Here is a 21910-nt window from a genome sequence, read left to right on the forward strand (position 1 = left end):
AATTCATTCATACACGCACATATGTATCGATGAGCTGCTTATTTCCACGGCTCTTCAAAGTGCACCAACCAACAGTTTGAAAAATATCATAATCTGAATCATACAGGTCTTATTATTCAACAGAAACATAAAGGAACGAATACTGAGAAACAACCTAAATTAAACAGAGAATACAAGGATTTGCAAATCTCAAACCGATGTTTTATTTTTGGAATATTGAGTCCAATTCTTAAACACAGTTCTTTACTTCTTGGAGACTCTGCCTCTCAACAGTGCTCTTTTTTTTTACACCCAATCATGTCGTTAAGCTGTTGCCAATTACCGTAAATAGTTGCAGCATGTTCCTCTTGATGTTTCTTTTTAGTACAAGTCACTTTTCCAGTCTTTTGATGCCAACGTCCAATCTTTTTTGAGACACAACGCTGCCATCAAAATCAAGAACGACTTTTTCCAAGAAATATCAAAACGTCTCTCTTTCAACATTTGTTATGTTTTCTATGTTCTATTGTGTTAAAAAAAATTGGCTTATGAGATCTGAGAATTATTGCAAACCTTTTTATTAATATTCTACAAAGTATCACAACTTTTAAGGAAATGGAGTTGTAGAAACGACCATTACACAGTTTGTATACTTATTTTTTAAAATATCAAATACTTGAATTGCTTCAAATCATTTCCCGGTTGGAGAATGAGCTGTAATATAGCATCATTACTGAATGCGGTTTTTAAAAGAAAACAAGCAGAGCAAACATTATGACTAGATGTAATTCCAATTATACAATATTAGTAGCCTACATGCTTATCTTACCAAGACACTTCACCATTATTTGATATGGTTAGATTGTACAATATAGTTACAGATAGCACCTCTTGGCTCCACAGCCGGGTTTATCACTTTCCACGAGGGGGAGTCGTTTGGATTCAATGCTCAGAATCACTACAAGTACTAGCATCCCATTTCAAATGTTAAAGCTTTCAAAAGATGATGCAAAAAAAAGAGGTGGTTTTGACACTGGGGGTCAAGTTGCTTTTTTTAATACGATGGCTGTAGAAGGAAAGAACAACTCATTTTTTTCTGATTATAAAAGGATCTCGGCAGTTATTTTGTATCATTGCACTTTCACTTTATTTCCACTTATAGAGTGAACGTCCCCTAAAAGTTCAAAATGATTTGCAAACATATACTTTTCTCTCTCAAATGTGACGCGTTACTAAGACAATAAAAATGTGGAAAAGAAGTTAAACACCGACATGACAACATTTGTTTGATTTTGTAACCCAATTTGGTGGCTTGAAACTTTATTTCTAACCGCTGTAAATTTCACACATTCTGGATGTTGAGTAGGTCAGCCGCTGTCATGAAGGTCCACCTGATGGAATGCTTTGCACCGGTATAATTTTCAAACCAGCGCATTATATGATCGATACTGCAACTCATTAGTTAAAATATAGACCTCTCCGTACTCGCAGTATTAAAGGGCCTTCATCCTCCTACGCTACAACTCGGCAACAATTCCCTTGGAATCACATATGAGCTGCACTTTCAGCTTCTTCCTTCCATCTGATGCAATCTGATTTATAAAGCGGAGATTTCAGAACATTGTCATGCATCCAGATGTTTGGTAATCCGGCGTAATTTCTCCTTCTTGTTCTGGTTGCTGTGTTTTTTCCAGGGTTTTCCTGCGACCGTGTCTGTCTGAGAGTTGCCGGGGCCGACTGGTCCACTGCCGAGTTTGTAGCCCATGACTGACTGAACTCCTTTGGTGAGCGCCCGCACGTTCTCCTACAAAGAAAAGTCCACCAACAGTTAATTCAATCAGAAAGTGCCCCTCTCCTGCAGTCCCGCTTACATATGATGCCTTTGTGCCGACTTGTAAATGATATTCAGGCCTTTTTTTCTGATGAACAAGAGATCCGGGGATGTATCTTACCTGATGGAAGAAGTTCTTGTCAACAACATTTTCGATTCTTTTGATTTTCTGTTTTTTATTTGCCACTCCGGAATGTTCCGCGTTGTCCGAGTCTCTTTTCAGGAACTTGCTGTGCTGCGGCTGGAAGTCTTCAGCGTTAATGTGTGGGGGAGGATGGCAGTAGAGAAGTTTGCCCTGTAAGGAGTAAACATTTGGAGAGTGGGTAAGGCAGAAAATGTTGGGTAAACTTTACAGCCCCTGAGGTCAAGTCAGTTTGGTGCTTACAGCTGCAGTCTGTTGATTTCCACAGAACCATATTGAAGGAAGAGGAGGATATATTCAGCTATTCAAGAGAAGAAACTGCCCTAGTTTTTAAGTGTTGGAGCTGTGCAAGTTAATGACACTTGGAACAACCAGCTTCCAGCTGTTTATTTAGCATTTTACATTGTGTTGATGCTTGAGGTAGTCAGAGAAGAGGGGATTTTAAAGAGTGTGGAGCATTTTTTCCAAATATGGATTAGTTTCCTTTAATTCTTATTCCATTCACATGCAAGCCTGCTTTTCAGTTGCACCGTTAAGTTGCCAAACAATGCAGCAGTTATACACTTTAATGCTGCCTCAGACTGCCTGGTAGAACATAAGCATGTTCTGGCTACTTGCATCATATAGTCTCAATGACCTTAATATATGAACATCTGGGGCCCCTTTCTGCAATCAATACCTGTTTTCCACCACAAACAATTCACAGTGAGGAGACGCATAAAAGAATGTTTGTGGTTTGAAGACCGCTGGCTCATAGTCAATCACTTCTCTTTGGTTAAAGACCTCTGTCTGATTTATAGTGATATTTTCTAGGAGTGTGTTTAAATTTGTACAAAAAAATGTAAATAAGGCGTTCAAGGGCTGGACTGCTCATCCTCAAAGTAAATGTTAAACATTTTGAAGCTATGATTTACAAGAAAAATGCAAATGATTTTAATGTAATGTAAATAATTCAGAACTGTCATGCAGTCTTAATTCTGTCATTCATCCAAATGGCTGAAGAAATGGCTGCTTGAGGATGAACACTGTGCTGTGATTCATGCACGTAATGTTTCGTCCATTCGTCAAGTTATGCAGTAATAAAGGCTAATTAATGTGCTGCTTTAGGTAAATGTTAGAGACCACGTGCCAAGAATAGTACAAAAACCAGTCACAATTTCGGCATTTTGTTTTATCTATCCAGGTGAAATCTAACACGCTTTCAAAATTAACTTTAAATAAAAGAAAAATTATCTTAAAGGCGGAGTCTTTCTCTCAACTTCTTTATATCTTCATTTTGTTTAACAATAAAATTAGTTAATGTTCCCAAATGGACATTTTACATAATACAACATAAACTGCAGAAGAATTACACTTCATGCATGGACCAAAATGATACACAACTGCACTGTTGTGTAACGTTGCAGATTTGCGAGAGGATAAAAATCCCTTTTGTTCTTACTTATTTCATCTGTTCATGACAGAAATGTCTTATCATTCAACTTAAAGAGATTTCCTCAGCAGTTAGGTATTGCGTGCAGAGGCCCTGAAGCCCTGTCTGACATTGTGGCACCTACTGCGACAATCGCCACACGGGTTGTAAAAACTTACACAGACATAATCCTTCAGGATGTACCGGGATGATCTGGGCTGATCAGGCTGGCCGTGTGATGTCATGAAACCTCTCATGTCTGAAACAGACGGAAAGACAGAACAATCAACTTTCTGCAGCTCTTCTCCATACTTCTTTATAGGTTGAACAAAACTCTTTGCAATCACAAAAATATTTAAAAGAACAAAATAATATTGGGAGGAAACAATATTTTTTAAAAAAAGAAGAAGAAATTGTTTTTTTTTTCTGTTTATCTCTACAAATGCTTGGCAGCCTCACATCCATACGCCATCAGGAACTCTTCAGAGGTGGGGGGCCTGTCAGGGTCTTCATCTTCTCGTGGTCTGATGATGTTGATGCCGTATGTGCCTTCCAATACAAGTCGAGGGATTGTCTGGCAAATGTAACTTATTCATTAAGGACCTAAGGCCATCTTTGTCAAAGTACCCTCTGGTGTAATTTAGATTAAAAATAACACAAGTACACTCCAGTTTTTATGTTTTAAAAAAAAAAAAGGATATAAGGGACACTGCAGGTACATGATCTCTCATCTGGTCAATGGGGAGAATTCCTGAGCAAATCATCTCAGCTTTGGTAGAAACAAACGAGGGCATGACCAGACCCGGACAGTCGCAAAGACACAGGCCTGGCTCCACATAGAGAGTCTGTGATACATGTCAAGAAAAGGTCAAAAACAACACTTTAAGCTTTTTTTTCTGATGGAATCTTACGAGCTGAATTTATGTGGCAAGTGGAGGTCTACCTGAAAGTGCTTCGTGTGTCCAGGAGTGGCTGAAACAGACACCTTCTTGTTCCTCATAATAGTGTTAATGGTGGAGCTCTTTCCCACATTTGGATACCCAACCTGTTGAATACAAAGAGGAAGAAATTCCTTTTCATTTCTGTACAAAGTGTGCAACTCCTGAAGTAGATTAGCCTCTCAGGACCAACTGACTCCTGTGTTATCACTCAATATGAATGAACAAACTGATTGTTAAAAACCTCACAGTGTGACTGTATCACTGCATGAACTGAAGTTTTTACCCACCAGCCCCACTGTCAGCTGGTCTTCTTTACACTTGGTTCCATTATGTACAGCCTTAAACATATTCAGCAGCTCATCTTTGTGCAGCAGCCGGCTGGAGTTGTGGAAGGATTTACTGGATGAGCCGGCACTGCCTCCCTCTGCTTCCTCCTCATCTTCTGAACAAGTGTGCCAGTCCTCCTCATCAACAGTTATCTGCTGCTCCTCCTCTCCATCGCTCTCTTCTCCTTCTTCCTTCTCCTCGAGCGTTTTCCCTCCATCCACCCCCTTCTGGCTCGTGTCTTCGTTGCGATCATTACGCGGGGAGCCGTCTTCTGGATCGGAGGAGGACGGACCAGATTCTGGGTCATCCACTTCCATGCCCTGCAGGAAGAAATGTTTCACACTTTGGCTGCTGGGTTTAAAAGCAGTGGCAAGTCATATCATTGATAACAGTCTGATGACATCCACCTGTTTCAGCGGATGTCACAAACATTATTCATCATTATACAGCTCAACAAGCCTCCACGTCCTCACCTTGTCCTCTGCATCCAGCCTGTTGCTCTCAGCCAGGGCAGACCAGAAAACTGCCCTCAGCCCCTCTTTCTCAAAGTACCTGGCCCAGAGTCGTCTCTGCTCCCTGGTGAGCAGGTCTGCCTTATTCACCAAAATCATGTTCACCTTATTCGGTGAGACCTCTTTCACATATGCCTCCTGGTGGCAAAAGACAGGAGAGAACTATTACATTCACTGGAACATAAATTGAAAGCAATTTCATTTGGTTACAGGCAGCAATTCACTCACAATGAAAGGATGTTTATCAATTAAAGTTCTTTGAAATGATTATTTTACTTATTCAGCTACAGTTATACTCACGGATGTTAGAAAAAAAAAACAACTCAAAATGAAAAATAAGGGCATCAAAGAACACAAACCTGAAACCCATTGCAGGCCTGTCTGTCACCGTGTAACACGAGAAAAGGCAGTTTGTTTCCATAGAAAATATTAACTTACCAGATCAATACATCTGAACAGCAAAGGATTTCTGGCATCAACAATCTGAGCGACGACATCACTGAGGAAACAGACAAACAAACAATGGTTTTGCTTTTAGCATCTCAGAAAAATAACACAATCCTCAATTAAGAACAGACGTAAACTGACAGCACAGTAAAGCCTTTTTTATTTTTATCTTTTTATTTTTTACCTCCTTTCGATCACTCTCCACAGCTGTCTCCAGAATTCAAGGTTCCTCTCAAACGGGGTTAGAATCAACTTCTGCTCCTCTTCCAGTCTTTGGAAATAAAACCGTTAGATTACTGACAGATAAGCCACACATTGGAAAATGTACCAAATCTCCCATTGTGCACAAAACGTTTGTTCCTTAACATATAATAGAAATGTGTGCATTGGCTTTTTGCCTCTTAGTTGCAAAGCTAAGATGATCTGAGCTTTACATACTGTGCAAGCTCTCGTCTCCACTGCAAGAAGCTGTCCTTTTCTGCCTGCTGAAGTGCATCTGGACTGGTGCTTTCATCCCAGTGGGGACTTGAAACACAAAGAAAGACAACACTTTAGGATGCCAAGCATACTTAATTGTTGTCATATCGAATAGATCTGATCAACATACCGTCGTGGTATTCTGAGAAAATGCTTGTTGTCTTCATGAAGCTGCTTCAACCTGGTTTTCTCCTCAGCTGTCAATAAGCCTGCTCTGGCTTCAGCTGGCACAAACTTGATGTTGAGTTTCTCTAAGGGCACAAAGAAACAACAAACCAGTCACACATTTGAACAGAGAGAGGGAAGCTGTGCGAGAAAAAGACCTCCATTTGGATTCACGTCCGGGATATAGGAGTCCATAGATGTATAACAGTTGCACTTCACAATCGAGATTGTAGTACGTTGAGCTACAAAAATACACACACGTCTATGCTTTGAATACAGCATTAATATAGCACTTCATGGTAAGTGAAACACAATTATTCGTCATAATCCACGTGCACATATCACAAAAACTAATCTATCAACTAATTTTTCTTACCTGCAACAAACTCTGTTCCTGCCAGTTCAGCAGTTGCAAGAAAGTCATCCATAGAATTTTGTTCTGTCACTGACTGCAGGTTCAGCCGTCCCCAGTCATAGCCGTCATTCAGTTCACTGGTGTGGAGCTGGAGAGGCGATACAAATGTCAGGTGAGGTCTGCACCACTGACTAATGAAACATTAGTGTGGTCTGCAGTGTTTTCCGCCGGAAAAGTCTCTCCGGAAGAAAACTAACTCTCAAAGAGACATACTGTGTTTCTTTGACAGCAAGTAGGTGTTCTGGTTGTTTATTCCCATTAATAGTTTCATTTCAAACACTGCGTGAGCAATAATAACGAGCTCAGCGCCTGTTCTTCAAAATGTTTTATGACTATATGACAAACACTGCCTATAGATAATCTTCTTAAAACGGTCTGGCACAAGCAGCGCTCTATGTTGACTTTAAACTAGTAGTTAGTGCCGTGTCATACCCATGAGTCGTTCCTCTTGGCTCCTCGGCCAGCCTGGAGTCTCTCCTTTATCAGAGATCTGCCCAGTCCTCCTCCTCCACCACCGCCGGCTTTCTTCTTCCCCATAACCACCTCTGAGGCTACGGCAAAACACCACAAAAATACTACACTGAAGGGTGTAAAAACTAAGCTCTCCGTCGCTAACAAGTGTATTCCATGTGCACAGCGTTGTTGTCGTAAGAGACGGAAGTGGGAACAAACCACTCAAATCACACATCCGGGTTAATTGTATCCCGACTGCGTAAGATATTAATGGAACATTAGATTAATAAACAGATAGTTAATCAATTGAAAATAACGTCATGGTAAGTATTCCTAATTTTCCTTAGGTATTTTATTAACTAAACGTATTGTAGGCAGAGTAACTACTGTGGTACATTCCACTTATGTGTACAGCTATTAAATGTGCTCTGACGAAACGGGGAAATGAAGAGGAGCGTTCCTAATGCACAACATTTTCATGTAAATAGGAACCTCAGATGTTGATGAGTGCAAGCAGACACTAATATGATCATTACAACAATTGTTTGGGTCAGTTTGCTTGAAAGTAGTTTGCTTTTTCCTCTAAACGTCCTCATCCTAACGTAACAAACGCGCTTCAACCAACAACCAGACGATGGCAGCATAAATCATCATGTGGCTACAGCCAAGTTGGTCTACGTCCTGCTGATTTACGCTATTTATTGTTGTGGTGGTTTAAGATTATTGAATGTTGATTTGGTTTTCATTCATAAAACTCCAATAATGTCTAATTTCAATTGAAATATTTACGAAAAGTCTAATATAAAAAGAATGGTAATAAAAAAAAGTTTTAGAATTTTAAAAATAGCAAGAAACTGTACTATTTTATTATAAAATATAAAATATAATATTAATATTAAAATATATATAATATTAAAATATAAGGGGTTTTCGGTGTATATTAAACTGCTATATAATAATCATAAAGTCTGTGTCTCTTTATCACTCAGCATAGAAGACAACAGGAATGCAGGTTTTTAGCAATATTTAAGCAATATGAAAATGTCAATTTCCAGATTCCTCTTGTACGATTTTGTCATCAATTGTTACATTTATCCTGGACAGAATATTACATGTTTGTGAATTCGGACATTTTGCAGTCATTTGAATGGCATTAATCTGAATAAAAAGATATCTGAATTCAGATGCATACGGATACAGAAATCAAACGTTGGTTCAGCCCACCCTACAGTCAGGCTGAAATGGTTTCTTCCTGTATATATATATAGTGCAGCCCACACCTCCACATAAGATTATACTCCGCACTGCAATGTATGATCGGAAGCCTTGCGATGAACAGAGAACTTAAGAGGATGGACAGATAAAGTACGGTGTCTTAGCGTTTAGTTCCCAAATAGTAGCATATAAATGACCTGACAGGCATTAAACGCTTCTAGGATTTAGTAATAAAGTTTTTTCTTTCTCTCTCAGTGTTGCTGTTGAGTGTAAACAGCAATACAATGCTGCCTTGGAAGAAGAACAAGTTCGATCTGATCGAGGAAGACAAGCAGTCCAAGCAGAAGGGCTATGCGGTGAGTCTCAACTACTCTGCGCTCACCTCTTTCGCCAAGTCCTGCCCTGAAAGCGCACTCAACAGGGTGGGCAGCATGTTCAAGTCAAAGAGGAAAAAGGTGAAAATCACCAACGAGGACCCCACATACACAGTGCTCTACCTGGGGAATGCCACCACAATCCAGTCCAAGGGAGACGGCTGCACGGACGTTGCTGTGAGCAAGATCTGGGGCAAAAGCGACATGGGCAAGAACGGCACCAAGATGAGGCTGACCATCAGCTCGCAGGGCATCCGGATGGTGCATGTGGATGACAAGGCCAGGAGGCCGGGACACTTGTACTTGCTGCACCGGATAACCTACTGCGTCGCGGATCCGCGGCTACCCAAGATTTTCGCTTGGATTTACAGGCACGAGATGAAGCACAAAGCTGTGATGCTGCGCTGCCACGCAGTGCTGGTGTCCAAGCCCGAGAAGGCAAAGGCCATGGCACTGCTTCTGTACCAGACCTCGGCTACAGCCCTGGCCGAGTTCAAAAGACTAAAACGGAGGGACGATGCCAGGCACCAGCAGCAGCAGCTCATAGGCGAGCAGACCATCCCGTTGGTCCCTCTCAGGAAGCTGCTGAACGGACAATGTTACTACAAACCTCCGGTGGAGCGCAGCCGGAGCGCGCCCAAACTGGGCTCCATCACAGAGGACTTAGTCGGGGAGGAAGAGGAGGAGAAAGCGATGCACTTTGAGTGTGAGGACATTCTGGACACGGACCGTGGTTGCGTTTCTAACGGTAAACATGAGTTAACTCAGATCATTAATGATTTAGGAGAGATGAGCATAGGAAACGACGTGCAGACTCTAAAAGCTGACCTCAGAGTCACCAGACTTCTCTCTGGGGAGAGCACGGGGAGTGAATCCTCCATAGAAAGCAACCACGAGCCCCCTCCACTCAGCAATGGGCTTGAAGAGGTAAAGGTGCTCGGAATTGCCTGAATTAATGCAATTCTGTGCACATTCCTTTGAGTCACAGAGTCTCCACAAGCAAGTTTTCATCAACCGAGTCGGAGAGTGCTGGTCAGATCTGTGCCTCTACGACTAATGGAGGGAATCCAGAAACGACCACTTGAGCTTCTGGGACAGACAGTTAGGCTACTGAATGATACTTTATTATGTTAACACAAAAAAGTGGGGAAAAAAAACAAGTGCACATTTGAGAGATGGCCGATTCGACGACAAAAACAAAATCCGGGTGCGCCTCAGGACTCACAGCAGTAATTCCATATCCTCTATTTAAGAGGATTGTTGTAGCTGCAAGCTTGTTTACCTAACTTTTTTTGTTTCTAACTTGAAGCTGCATTTTTCTGTTGAATTATGCTCATGTCGATCCAAAAGCAGCATTCCGTTTTAAAAGCACGTTTTGTTCTTAAGTGTTTCGGTGGGTCTAAAAACGCTCCCTTAATTCCCCTGTCAGGGCGCTTCTGTGACAGATTGTTCTTTAGTTTTATTTTTGCACTGTCGTGTTCACTTCATATATATGTTTGTGGGTATGTTGTCTGAAACATAAATGTCATATCTTTGCTGTGCAAAAGGAAAAATACCTTCATGTATTAAGATGTAAAGCAAGATGTTTTAATTATGAATATGCTATTTTTTAAGAAATATAAAAATGTGGTTTGATATGTGAACCTCTAGAAAGATCAATAAAAAATGTCATAAAGTTGTTGAATGCTTCCGTTGAACATTTTTTCTCACTAAATATGATTTACATGGAGAGCCTCCAAAGTCATAAAGAGACAAAACAGAGAACAATGTATCTTTCACAGGTTTAAAGAGGTTGCCACCAGAGTCTGTGTTTTGAATGTGTAATTAATTGACTAGTCTCTCAAATATCCTTTTTTTTTAACCAAATAGCTTTCAGGGAACAGAATGTGAGATATTTAGTCAAGGTACTAAGGGCCTATTCATTCTGACTGGCCACAGGGAAGGCAGGCCACACAAGGATGTCAACACAAGAAGTGGCTGATGGAACATCACACAGATACTTTAATGACACGGCAGAAGTTGCAACAGACACCATTTCACAATGTTGTTTTGTTTGTCCTCACTCAGAAAGATGTCACAAATCATTTGAGATTCAAAACATTGCTGCAGCTCTGGATGCTGCAGCTCTGGATGCATGCATTCATTCACTTCAACCTGCAGGTATCTTTTACCCATATTCACTCTGTTTTTTTAAATCAGAACATCTGCGTTCATTATGCTATCTGTCACTTTGACTTCACTAAAGATCACCTCTACAAATGGAAGATAAGATCTGTTGTCTATTAGATGTCCCCATATCATAATTGATATGTGATATGCCCACAGAGGCAAACAGACACTGTCACATCTCATGCCGCCTCATGTGCCCTGTGATCAGTGACGGATGTGACTTGGTGGCAGTGACATCACTTCTGCAGCTCTAAATGTGGAGAACTTACCACTTCCCTTTCACAGACAGCTCCAAGTAAACACGCATTCTGAACAGTTCTCTAAATTTATTTGGATGAGATAGCGATATCTTTATGGCTTTCATATTGACCTCGATAGTCCTGTTTCTGAGCTAACAGGACAGAATAAGGCACGAAAGGGGATGAAACACTCTTGCTATAGAGGGATATAGGCGGATTGTGTATTTCATACAGCTTCATCGGAAATGGTGAGGTATTCCTTCAAATCAAAAGCACTCCTGCGATAGATTTAAAATAAGATGGAGAAGGATGGGGTTAATGTATTTCAGCCAGTGGTTGGTGTGTCCTATAAAAAGCTCCAATGTAGCTCATTATGAATTGATGTGCCTTCAGGTGCACACACACACAAACACACGCACACACCCACACAAACACACACTATGAATAGAAACTGGCTTATTTATGGCTTGTCAAACATGCTGAGATGCTGAGCTAAAATGAGAACAGAGCACAGAAATCCATGCAAGTAACTTCTCTTCCTTTTGTGGTGTGATACCATATCTACATCAGCTGCAGCTTCTTGAAGCTATCCCTTATACTACAAAGACAACATGGCATAATCAGCATCCACATTAACATAACAATTGAACAACAGGCTATTCGTGTGCTGTTGCTGCCTTTTAGGGCCATTCAGTGCTTTTCTAGGTGGATGTCTCGCCCTGACCTACATTCTCGTACATCTTTTCTTGTGTCCCACCTCAGCATCAACAGCTGAGGTCTCGCAATCTGTCAGGGTTAACTGGCTGTCAGCCACTCGTGCAGCCAGCCCATTCATTCAACTAAAGGCTTGAAAGTGTTTGCAGAACACGTTTTCAAGCTGTCGAGGAAGAAAGCAAAGTTCCTGACCGATAAAAGTTTATTTACAGAGGCTTTTTGACATTCACTGGTCACGTTCACTTTTTCTTGAACAAATACTCAGGTGTTTGCTTGGCCTACTGTCAGACATGTGAGTCTCAAGCAAAACGTCACATGTTCGAGATGATCGTTGTCTGTCCAGTACAGAAGCCAAGCTGTTTAAAGCAAAAAATATATTAAGGATTGACTGGATGACTGATTTTTTTCTCTGTGGGAAATCATCATCATCATTGAAGAAATATGCATTTTGTTTTAAGCAAGTAGGAAAGTGAAAGGATGGTGAGAAATGTGACGTGTGATGGGTTTTAGGCAAATAAATGAAGTAATGATAGTCATTAGCCATTTTTAAGCCCTCACCATGAAACTGTAACAATTTGTTCTGTGGACCAAAGTAACTTTTGCACATTTTGTTATGAAACTCGGTTGGAGCAAATACTGTTGCTATGTAATAAGTTCCAATATCAACCCATAATGGGACATCATCAAAGTAAACAGAGTTCCAATTTATTGAATAAGTGGCAACAAAAACAGTTAAACTCAGCTATTCCCAGAAAAACAGTCATTGGGTCTGACACTCAGAGTCAAAGTCAGAGTCTGGCCTAACACAGAGGCAGAGGAGCAGAGCTTCCTAATTATCTACCAGTTAAATGGCACCACAGGCCATCGCTGTACCAGATTATAGCTAGTGCCAGGCAGCCACACAGTTTAATTTTGAGGCATTAAATCTCTTTGTCTATAATGCATGAGAGGAGCTGGGTAAGCACAAGAGCTGACAGTGTGTTCCCATATCTGATTACACCAACAGCATGAGAGACGTCAGAGCACAGACGTATTGTGACCTTCTCTTGATGATGGAAAGTTATATCTGAATCTCATGCAATAGTAGCGTTGAACGTGTCCCAGCATGCCCCCAGTTCATAATTAGATAGTGTATGTACCCCCTGAACGGAAAGCAGGTGAGAGGGATCTGGATGCAGCAGACTACTTATTTCGTGGCTCAAAAACGTGTAATTAACACACTCCTCAATTACAGAAACCACCACTGAAGGTCATTTACACACAACATAGAATTAACTGCAGCAGAACTTCAAGGCAGAATTGCGGTGGACTTTGTCGATCTGTTTTAGGCTTGGTGATGTGCTATGACTGTGGCCTTCACAGGCAGACAGCGTCACACAGCGTCACACGGTGCTGGTGTCTGCCGACGACATTTCCAGGATGACAGCTGAGTGTGTGAGAGAAGACAGACAGAAAGGGAAAGGGAGAGTCATCATAAGTTTGAGTATGACAGCTGTCCTGTGTGAGTGTCACCGTGCATAGAAAGATGTGAACTGTCCAGAAGGACTACTTCAGTTCTCCTAGGCATTTGAAGGTCGAGACAAGAAAATGCTAAATGCTTTGAATAATTATTAAGACAGTGTATCCATCAATGAGTGCCTGTAAATCATTCAGATACATGTCAGTGATTATTATGTACTGGTGGCTTGCATGCTGGACCTTATGAGACCTAAAAGGAAAAAAAATCAGGCTCGATGAAAAACAGAAATATAATAAAACTAAAGGTTGATTGCCAAACTGTGAGAATGTGGATGCAAACAGTGGAGAATGCATAAATACTGATGTTTACAGGTATGTTTTTTTTTTTTAACCTTGGTTTAGCATGCTTTGCTAATTAGCATGACACACAACATCCTATAAAGTATTGCACCTTCAGTGATCTGTGGGGATCAGTACGGCTTGCAGGCTTGGAAATTTAATCTAAAAAAGAAGAGACAGGTAGAAGAGAGGAAGAAGAAGCAGGAAGAGAAGAGTGGGCAGAGAAAACAAGAATGAACAAGCGTGCAGGAGTGGTGGGCATTTATACAATGCAAATACAATAAGAGGGGAATTTTTGAGGTGTGGCGATGCTCTTGAACATGAGCTGAAAAATCTCAGTTTCATAACCATATTTCACTCTGACAGCTAAGATGTTTGTGGTGCAAGAGCACAATTTCCAATTTCTGTCCATTACTTTTCATAACCATTAATATAAAGAGGTCATGGTGATGCAATATATTTCTATAAAACCAGACTGTAAAAAATCCGTGAGATCCAACAGTTTCCTTGAGTCAGAAACTAAACCTCAACATCTTCAGTCCACCACATGCACTTTGCAGAGTATCTTATAAGTGGACCCATCATTCAGTATCAGACAAGATTGCGTACTATTTCCTCTGTGAATCATAGATGCGGAAAGTCTCCCATGACACTTGCTGATCGTATAATGAGCTGTGTCTGTATCCATGGGCTGAGTCCCATGAGGCCTTGAAACTCTAGATCTCGCAGTGTCCCATTCAGCCACCGCTGCTCTTGTTTTTCACTTGCTCTGACACAAAAGCTTTGCCCCCGGAGAGCCATAGATTTCAGCAGGGTTATTTTGGTCTTTCCATTCTCTGGCAGGAAATGGAATAATAACAGAGGAGTGAGACAAAATCATGGAGTAACCCTAAGACAGACAGACTGTCTGAGCAGAAAGCCGAATCCAAAATTACTTTACCCATCAGTACTGAGTAAAGTGTAAACTGAGTGGGTTTTGAGAAGCTTTATTGAACTGTGGCCTACTTTTTCAGATCTGGCCAAATACAAGAAAACTATATATGAATAGACATTTGTAATTTTTCTGTTTTCATGGATAAACAGGAAGCAGATGAACTGCCCAACAGTTCAGTTCTCAGTTTCAACACCTTCGATGGACTCGTTTTAATTTGAGCATGCCTGAGTCTGAGTGTTCTCATGACTTATGCAAATGGTGTGGCTCGTGCACAAGAAGCTTCGGATATCATATATGAATAAACAAATGAATCAATATCATGAAATAACTGTTTCAGCTACTATTAAAAGTCCTCAGTGCTATTTCAGAAATAATCATCTCAACACAACATTTCTTAATCAAAATTGCAAAGGGCTGCACTTTGTGCTTTTAGCCCCACATAAACTGCTCTTAAACATCATTAGTCTTTTACATCAGTGCTTTGGTTTTGTGCACAGGGATGTATTTTCCGAAACACTTGGAGAGCTCAGAGCACATTGATTAGACTAAATTTTCCATTGAATCCATGACCTGTAACAGACAAATGCTGTCACTGATAGTTACATCCTGACCTCTCTATTTCGATGAGTTCAATGCAGGGCATTGTGCACTGGCATGACAGATTGCTGCTGGGAGATCTGATCATGGTCATTGCTCTGGCTTGCTGCTTGTTGATAACATTTTGCGAAAATACATTTTTTAAACAGCTCACCTTAGAGCTAATCAATTGAAAATCTGGCCACTGATAGTGGTCTAAAGGACCTTACCTTCTGACATGATGCAATATAATAATAATGATATTGATGAAATTTAAATGAAAAGTCCTCGATTTGTTATTTTTCAGTTTATAATTTCAGATCTGTCATTACTTCTTAACTTAAAAGTCACCTTAAAATCGGAAAAACTAGGCTGAATGTAAAATATAATCTAACACTATCTACTAAATCTACTAATCTCTACAAAATCTCTCAAGGGTGCTGGGAATCAGATATCTTTGTATGTATGGGCCTGAGACAATTTACCTACTGCTCAGAGTACAGCAATAGTTAAGAGTCGTGAAACGTGCAAGCATTTGTTGACCGCAGAATATCCCTACTGTGGGCTAAGTGACTTACTAATGTGCACTTTCCAAGTGACTGCCCTTTCAGTTCACTGTCACATGCTCATTAGGATGAGGTTGTTGATACGCACTGACCAGTTCACCCTGTTCTCAGCTTTCAGCACTTTAAACCATGGGTCTCTCTGCATGGGGAATGTAAACAAAACAGAGTCCTTTGTTCACAGAAATCCCAGCAATGTTTGTCTGTTGTTGCTGTGTCTGAAACACTCCACAGAGTCACACAAAAATGAAAACAATAGTAGTGTGAAAATATGATGCAGATACACGATTCAAAGCTGATTCTGTTTAAACTGCACAAGAATATCGTTATTTAACATTGCAGTTGAACATAAATAATAAGATCTCCCTAGAGATCAGAGAAGGATTCCCCCTTCCAGATTTCTTCCTGCAAGACCGACGGTTTGGGTGCAGTTTGGGTGCAGTTTGGGTGCAGCTTATCCAAGTGCGCACATAATTTAAACTAAAGAGCCGTCATTCTCAAAGCTGAAACAGATTAAACATCCTCAGGAAGCATCACAACACATCAGTGGTGTCAATATATTCCCATCCAAACATGTGTGACTGGCTGCTGAGGATTTAGCCAGATGGCAGCTCATCTCTTCCAAGCCTGTTAAAGCCTCTTAAGACACAGGGCATGAGCTGCAGCAGACAACAGAGCAACCTTGCTACACTTCCATGGCCAGACCGTAATCTCAACCCGCTCTGTGCACAATGCTGTCTCCATGGAATTAGCATGTCATCTGGTCTCATGAGCCATACACAGTCTAGGAAACACGCAGTGTCCTTGACTGTTGCTGTGCTCACTTTGTCCATTGGTTTACCCGAGGGTGAGGCCTAATGTGGCAGTACATGAATGTGACCTCTAGGTATGTTGGTCTTAAACACTGTCTTCACTATACATCATTGCTGCACTTTCTATGTTTTCTCAGAGATATTGGCCGTCATTGTTGTTACTGCATGTTATCCGAGCTAAAAAGTCGTTCTTCGTTTCATCCTCCTGTTGCAGGAGCTAAGAACATAAAACCTCTCCTTTTCCATTCAGCAGGGGGTTTTCATGTAAAAGAACAACCTGACATCATATGCTTAGACCAGCAAGTTTTCTTATAAAGGCTGGACTTTGTCTTTTATTAACTTACAGCGGGAGGCAAATTTCTCTTTAATGAGCAACAGTGTTGGAGGACAAACACAGCAGTTACCATCAGGCATTTCTACAGTGTATAAGTTTATCCGTGGGCAAAAGATGGAATATAACTTAATACATTTAGTTACTGAAATGTGGTGAAGAACAGGTACTTCACCACATTTATTTGAGAATTTTAGTTGCTATCATCTGTATGAATGAAGATTTTTGCGCACAGAATATATATTTAGAAACTATCCTGATATTTTATAACTGTTAGTATAGCCAAGACAATTAGTCGATTGATCAATTAGCTAGTTACCAGAAAATCTGGTCAGAATATTTTGATGGTATTAATCCCTTTTAGAAGAAGATTAACAAACCAAACAACGGAGAAATCAGTCAACAAATTCATTTTCAATAGAAACAATGATGATTTGTTCACAGTGCAAGATTTCAAGCTCAGTTTCCACGTTGTAGACAAAAGTTTGCAGTCACAGTAAAATGGTCCAGATTTGAGGCACACCCAAGTTTGATCAGCACTCATTAGTCGCTATTTATCAATGCTTTAGAGGCACTGTTTGTTAGGTTTGCAGTTTCATTCCAGACTTCAAATGCATAAAAACATTTTTACGTGTTTCATTTACTGAAGCAGTCGGCAGGGGAGGAGTTAATGAAAGAAGAGCTACAGCCAATAAGAGTGCAAGAGATGGGGCGAGGGAACTGAGCGGTATCTGGTGAGGTGTTGTTGGGAGCACCGATATCTCTTTGTTGTTTTCAGGGTGCAATATCATGACAGATTCAATGAGAGAGAGGGTGTGTGGAGGAATTGACAGTTTCTTGAACAACCTGATGAGCAAAACAGATTGATCCTCCTGGAGCTACTTGTTTTGGCGCAACTTCATTGACAACATCTAGTGAAAAATCTTGCAGTCTGTGACCTCCTGCAGCAGATTATTTATGTGGTGTGAACACACCAAGGCTTAATTACTCCCAGTCACAACATGTAGTGCAAACAACAGAATGATCCAAGTACACTGAAAATCTTGTTGCCTTCTTGCCTTTATAAGCTCCACCTTGACTGATTGCTATAGAAAAATCCTACTGTAACAACAATAATGCATGAGTAATGATATCATAATAATAGAAAATGCTATAGAATAAAAGTCACAAGGATTTTTATTCCAGAAAAATCTGTAATTCCAAAAATTTGTGAAAGCCTATTTAATTTGAAACTTTTATTTGTTATAGTAAGCATATACTTTTATATAAAAGCTGAACTAATTATTGCATTTCAAAAGAGAAGCCAGTGCAGAAGGGTTAATGCTCACTAATGCTCACTATAGCTTAAAAAAACATCCTCAGACTCCTAATCAAAAAAGCTTAAACTTCTGTGGTTAAACATCGAATATCTGACCAGTTTGCTACAGTGCCATATGAAAATAATCCCATAATTAAGAACATATTATCCCTCGAAGACCAACATTTTCTAATTGTCCCATTTCTGCCTGAAACAAAACTTAAAAATGTGTTGTTAATACTTTTACTAAATGGAAGAAAATGTTTTGAGTTACCTTAAGGTCATAAGTCATGGAATTTTATCTGGTGTCAAATGTCCATGAAGCACAAGTAGTGTTGCTACTGCTAAAGAGAATGAAATGTACTGTATTTTCGCCACACCCAAAGAATAAATGTTTTAAATAAAACAAAACAAAAGATGTGAGGACACCAGGAGAATAGCACTTATGAACACAGTTCCTGCACCAAAATACCTGCAACCACAAAAAGTGAACATAGATACACACGCATGCACACACACACACACGCACGCACACATGCACATACATCATAAACTGAAAAAGATCCTTTGAATCATAAGCCCAAATGATGGAACGATCCTGTAGATTTCCTCAGTAAAACAAATGCAGAAAATTCACATGAGGTAGACAAAATCAATCAAAACAACATTGGTATGCAACTGTGTGTGCCCACAAATAGAGGGATCTATGCACGATTATGTGCGTGTGATAACAAACATACCATTGAAAGCTTGACGGTCCTTGTTTAATTTTGTGTTGGCCTCCGCAGATGAATCATGTTTCTCTTGAATGGCGAAGTCAAAGAAAAATACTCTTGAGGCATTTCTTTGATTTATATCAGAAATGCTGCTGATCTGGTGTTACTGGCTGGTTAAACCAAACAAAGGGAAACATGCCCAGGTCCTGTTTGAGGCATGCTTGTCGTGTTGTGGCGGCAACAGAGATGTTTTTGTCGCCACCCTGACTTGCTGATCTGTGGGTTATCAGTGTGGAATAACTGGCTTCCTATGCATGCTCTCTTTCTAAGCTAATGTGCAGAAATGCTTTACTTGGCGTCTGCTCAGCTGTCAAAAAATACAGTAATCTTTTTTTTATTTGCACATGATCTTGCTCAGAAATATCTTCAAGAGTTTACTTGTATATGGATGTAACAAATGTTTGAATAGTGGGATGCTGACTGACGAAATGATCACTGAATTAAAGAAAAACTACTCTGAAAATATCTTATTAGTAGCAAAAGTCTGGTGATTACAACAAGTGAACATCAAACTTTATTTGGAGTAGTTCTTCTTTTTTTAATCAGCCAACCTCTTTCTCAATCTGTCTTTTGTATTTCAGCCTGACTTTTTTCTCTCTGTATGTGTCCTCTGTCTCTGTCTTTATTCCCTAAGCTTAGTGTTTATCATCCTGTGTCTCAGATCCTGCTTTCTTTTTTCTTCTTATCACAGTCAACAACAACAGGCTGTGTATGTGTGTGTCTTTATGTGAGTCCAGGTTTCCATACAGGATGGAAAAAAAAAAGAGTGGCAGTTTTGCAGTCTCACAGAGCAAGCCTTTGTCATTTCCTTCCCGTTTCCTTCATTTCATTCTGCGGTCTTCTACTGCAAACTGCCCCCTTTTCCTCCAGTGGAAATGCCTTAAAGAATCCCTGACACCTCACAAACAACCTCACAAAAATGTATATGCAAATATTTTTGAATGAACGCACAAAAACAGACAAAGGCAATGCAGGTGCATCTGTCAAAAACAAAGCAATAGCAATCCCTGAAGCAAATGCATTAAATGGTGTTGGAATTCTGTGTGTGTCTGTGTGTGTACTTGTACTTTCTTGTGTATTTGAGTGTCATAGCTGTTTTTTAAGAATGCCTAAGATAAATAGACATAAACATATTGAAGATATGTATTAATTTATGCATATTGTGCACATTTGTGTCTATTTGTGTGTAACTAATAATTTATCAGGTAGAGTCACTGAGTTCCCACCAATGAATCGGTAAACACTTAAATGTGACATAGTAATGTAGACTTTCAGGTGCAGTGGGTAATCAGAGCAGCTCTGAACAGAGGTTCATCTGGCAATAATACCTGAGAGCACGCTCTGTCATGTGAGCAGCGGCACCATGGTGACAATGGGCCAGCCGAGAGAAGCCCTAAGCTTCAGCAGTGCATCTCAACTGTAACGAGAACAATCCTCTGGGGTTATATTACATACAACAATTTTCACTGTGCCAGAAAACTGTTTCACCATCGTCAACTTTCGTTAACTATCAGACGTGGGAAAGCAGAGGAAATGCAGCACTTTGAACTGGATATAGAGGATAAGCTTTTCAACCATGCAGCTTCTGAAAATGAAATTGACAGATACCATTATTTGCTGTAATAGGCCAATTATAAAAACTCTGTGTGAGAGGAATGCTGCTGGTCAAGATTCTTGTAATGACACGGGACTGTATTTCATCTGTGGCTATTAAAACCCATTTTCACCCAGAACATCTCTGGTGCGTGTCAAACAGAGGCAAGCAAGGTTTGGAGGTTTTGGGAGCAGAGCTGGATTGCTCTGGGTCTTTTTCCCGTCTGTCCCCAGGGGAATCACGTGCCGGCTGGAATGTAAAGCTGCTCGTGACCTTTCTGAGGATTTTTGCGTTCTTCAAATAACTTTAGAGACAGAGAGAGATGAAAGAGGAAAAAATTGACAAAAAAGTTCAAAGAGTGTGAGGAGACGGTCCAACAGGGGAGCAAGAGCTTGTCAGGGCTGTCATAGTCTCACTCTTGGTGTAGATGTAGCATGTTGATAATACCTGATTTGTTTGTAGTACTTAGTATGTAATGACAATATGAAATGCACAATCCTAGCTGTTGTAAAAAAAATATAAATTTTGGCATACAGATTGCAGATTAGACGTCACTGTTTTCTGTAGCAGATACAATTTTTAATGCAGATAACTGAAGGAGAGGCAAAGGCAGAATCCAAATCGTATCAGCTGTCGACATCTAGTGAGTTTGTCTCGAGAAGTTGAGACTTGTTACACCAAACACAACCCACGCAGAGTCATAAATATAAATCATGCAATGTTGACGTTGAAAAAAAAGAAGTGGAAAGCTGCTCCTTAGAGGTAAAGCAGGTTAGTGTTTAATAGAAGGGTGGGGGATTTAATCAGCCTTAATCCTTCCTATAAATAATTCCTCTTTTCAAAAACTTCCCTTAGTTGTTGCCCCAACTTTAAATTGTGATGGGTCAGTTAACCAATGTCCTGTTTGACAGTTACAGTTTTGGCTGTTAGTATGAAACACTTGAGGCTGTGTTCGGAAGCCACAGCAGACGCACAGGCTAGATGGTGGACAAGAGGCTTTAAATCAGACTAACTGATAAAATAAGTCTCCATAATCCTCTACCTAAATAATCTGTGCATTGCAGACTTAAGAGGATTCCATGGGAAATCACTGGTATTTCTTTCAGCCGAACAATGGCGTTGAAAACAATGGTTAACAAGCAAAATGGGTTGTAAAGCTTGCATTACTTTTCAAATACATCAGGAGCAGTTTGACACATTAATTCACAAGCTCCCAGGGCAAGTCCCCTAACATCCAACACAGTCTTGTGACACAGACGTGGCTTGACTTTGTTTTCTTTGATTGTTATTCACAGTTTGAGTCATTTTCCAAATTCCCCACATTCTCCCTCTGACTGCTTCCTATCATCTAATCTGAAAAGGAAGAACGAGCGCCAGAAATGAATAAAACTATACAGAGGGTGAAAGTAGGTCAGAAAA

General features: G+C 40.2%; 2 protein-coding genes across 2 annotated transcripts; one reads left to right on the plus strand and one right to left on the minus strand.

Moving 5' to 3' along the window:
• Nucleotides 1–657: 657 nt before the first annotated feature.
• Nucleotides 658–7321, minus strand: lsg1 (large 60S subunit nuclear export GTPase 1). The gene is made up of 14 exons (XM_072389376.1): nucleotides 7080–7321; nucleotides 6609–6735; nucleotides 6198–6318; nucleotides 6029–6115; nucleotides 5775–5861; nucleotides 5582–5642; nucleotides 5105–5281; nucleotides 4592–4951; nucleotides 4307–4408; nucleotides 4063–4208; nucleotides 3823–3944; nucleotides 3543–3622; nucleotides 1932–2105; nucleotides 658–1783 (listed from the first exon to the last, which is right to left on the minus strand). The coding sequence occupies exons 1-14, from the start codon at nucleotides 7182–7184 to the stop codon at nucleotides 1604–1606; spliced, it is 1929 nt and encodes a 642-aa protein (XP_072245477.1). The 5' UTR covers nucleotides 7185–7321; the 3' UTR covers nucleotides 658–1603.
• Nucleotides 7322–8390: 1069 nt separating this feature from the next.
• fam43a (family with sequence similarity 43 member A) lies at nucleotides 8391–10367 on the plus strand. Its single transcript, XM_072389377.1, has 2 exons — nucleotides 8391–8465; nucleotides 8571–10367. Coding segments are annotated over exons 1-2 (1071 nt in total). The 5' UTR covers nucleotides 8391–8464; the 3' UTR covers nucleotides 9641–10367.
• Nucleotides 10368–21910: the final 11543 nt, after the last annotated feature.

The sequence above is a fragment of the Leuresthes tenuis genome, unplaced genomic scaffold (assembly GCF_036924035.1).
Source record: "Leuresthes tenuis unplaced genomic scaffold, fLeuTen1.0.hap1 SCAF_7, whole genome shotgun sequence".
NCBI lineage: Eukaryota > Metazoa > Chordata > Actinopteri > Atheriniformes > Atherinopsidae > Leuresthes > Leuresthes tenuis.

Excerpts from the sequence above, each read along its gene's own strand:
- lsg1 (XM_072389376.1), bottom strand. The coding sequence starts at position 7,184 with ATGGGGAAGAAGAAAGCCGGCGGTGGTGGAGGAGGAGGACTGGGCAGA. Across the intron at positions 6,736-7,079 it reads CCAAGAGGAACGACTCATGG|CTCCACACCAGTGAACTGAA; the intron begins GTATGACACGGC and ends TCGCCTCTCCAG. Across the intron at positions 2,106-3,542 it reads TCCTGAAGGATTATGTCTGT|GGCAAACTTCTCTACTGCCA; the intron begins GTAAGTTTTTAC and ends TACTCCTTACAG.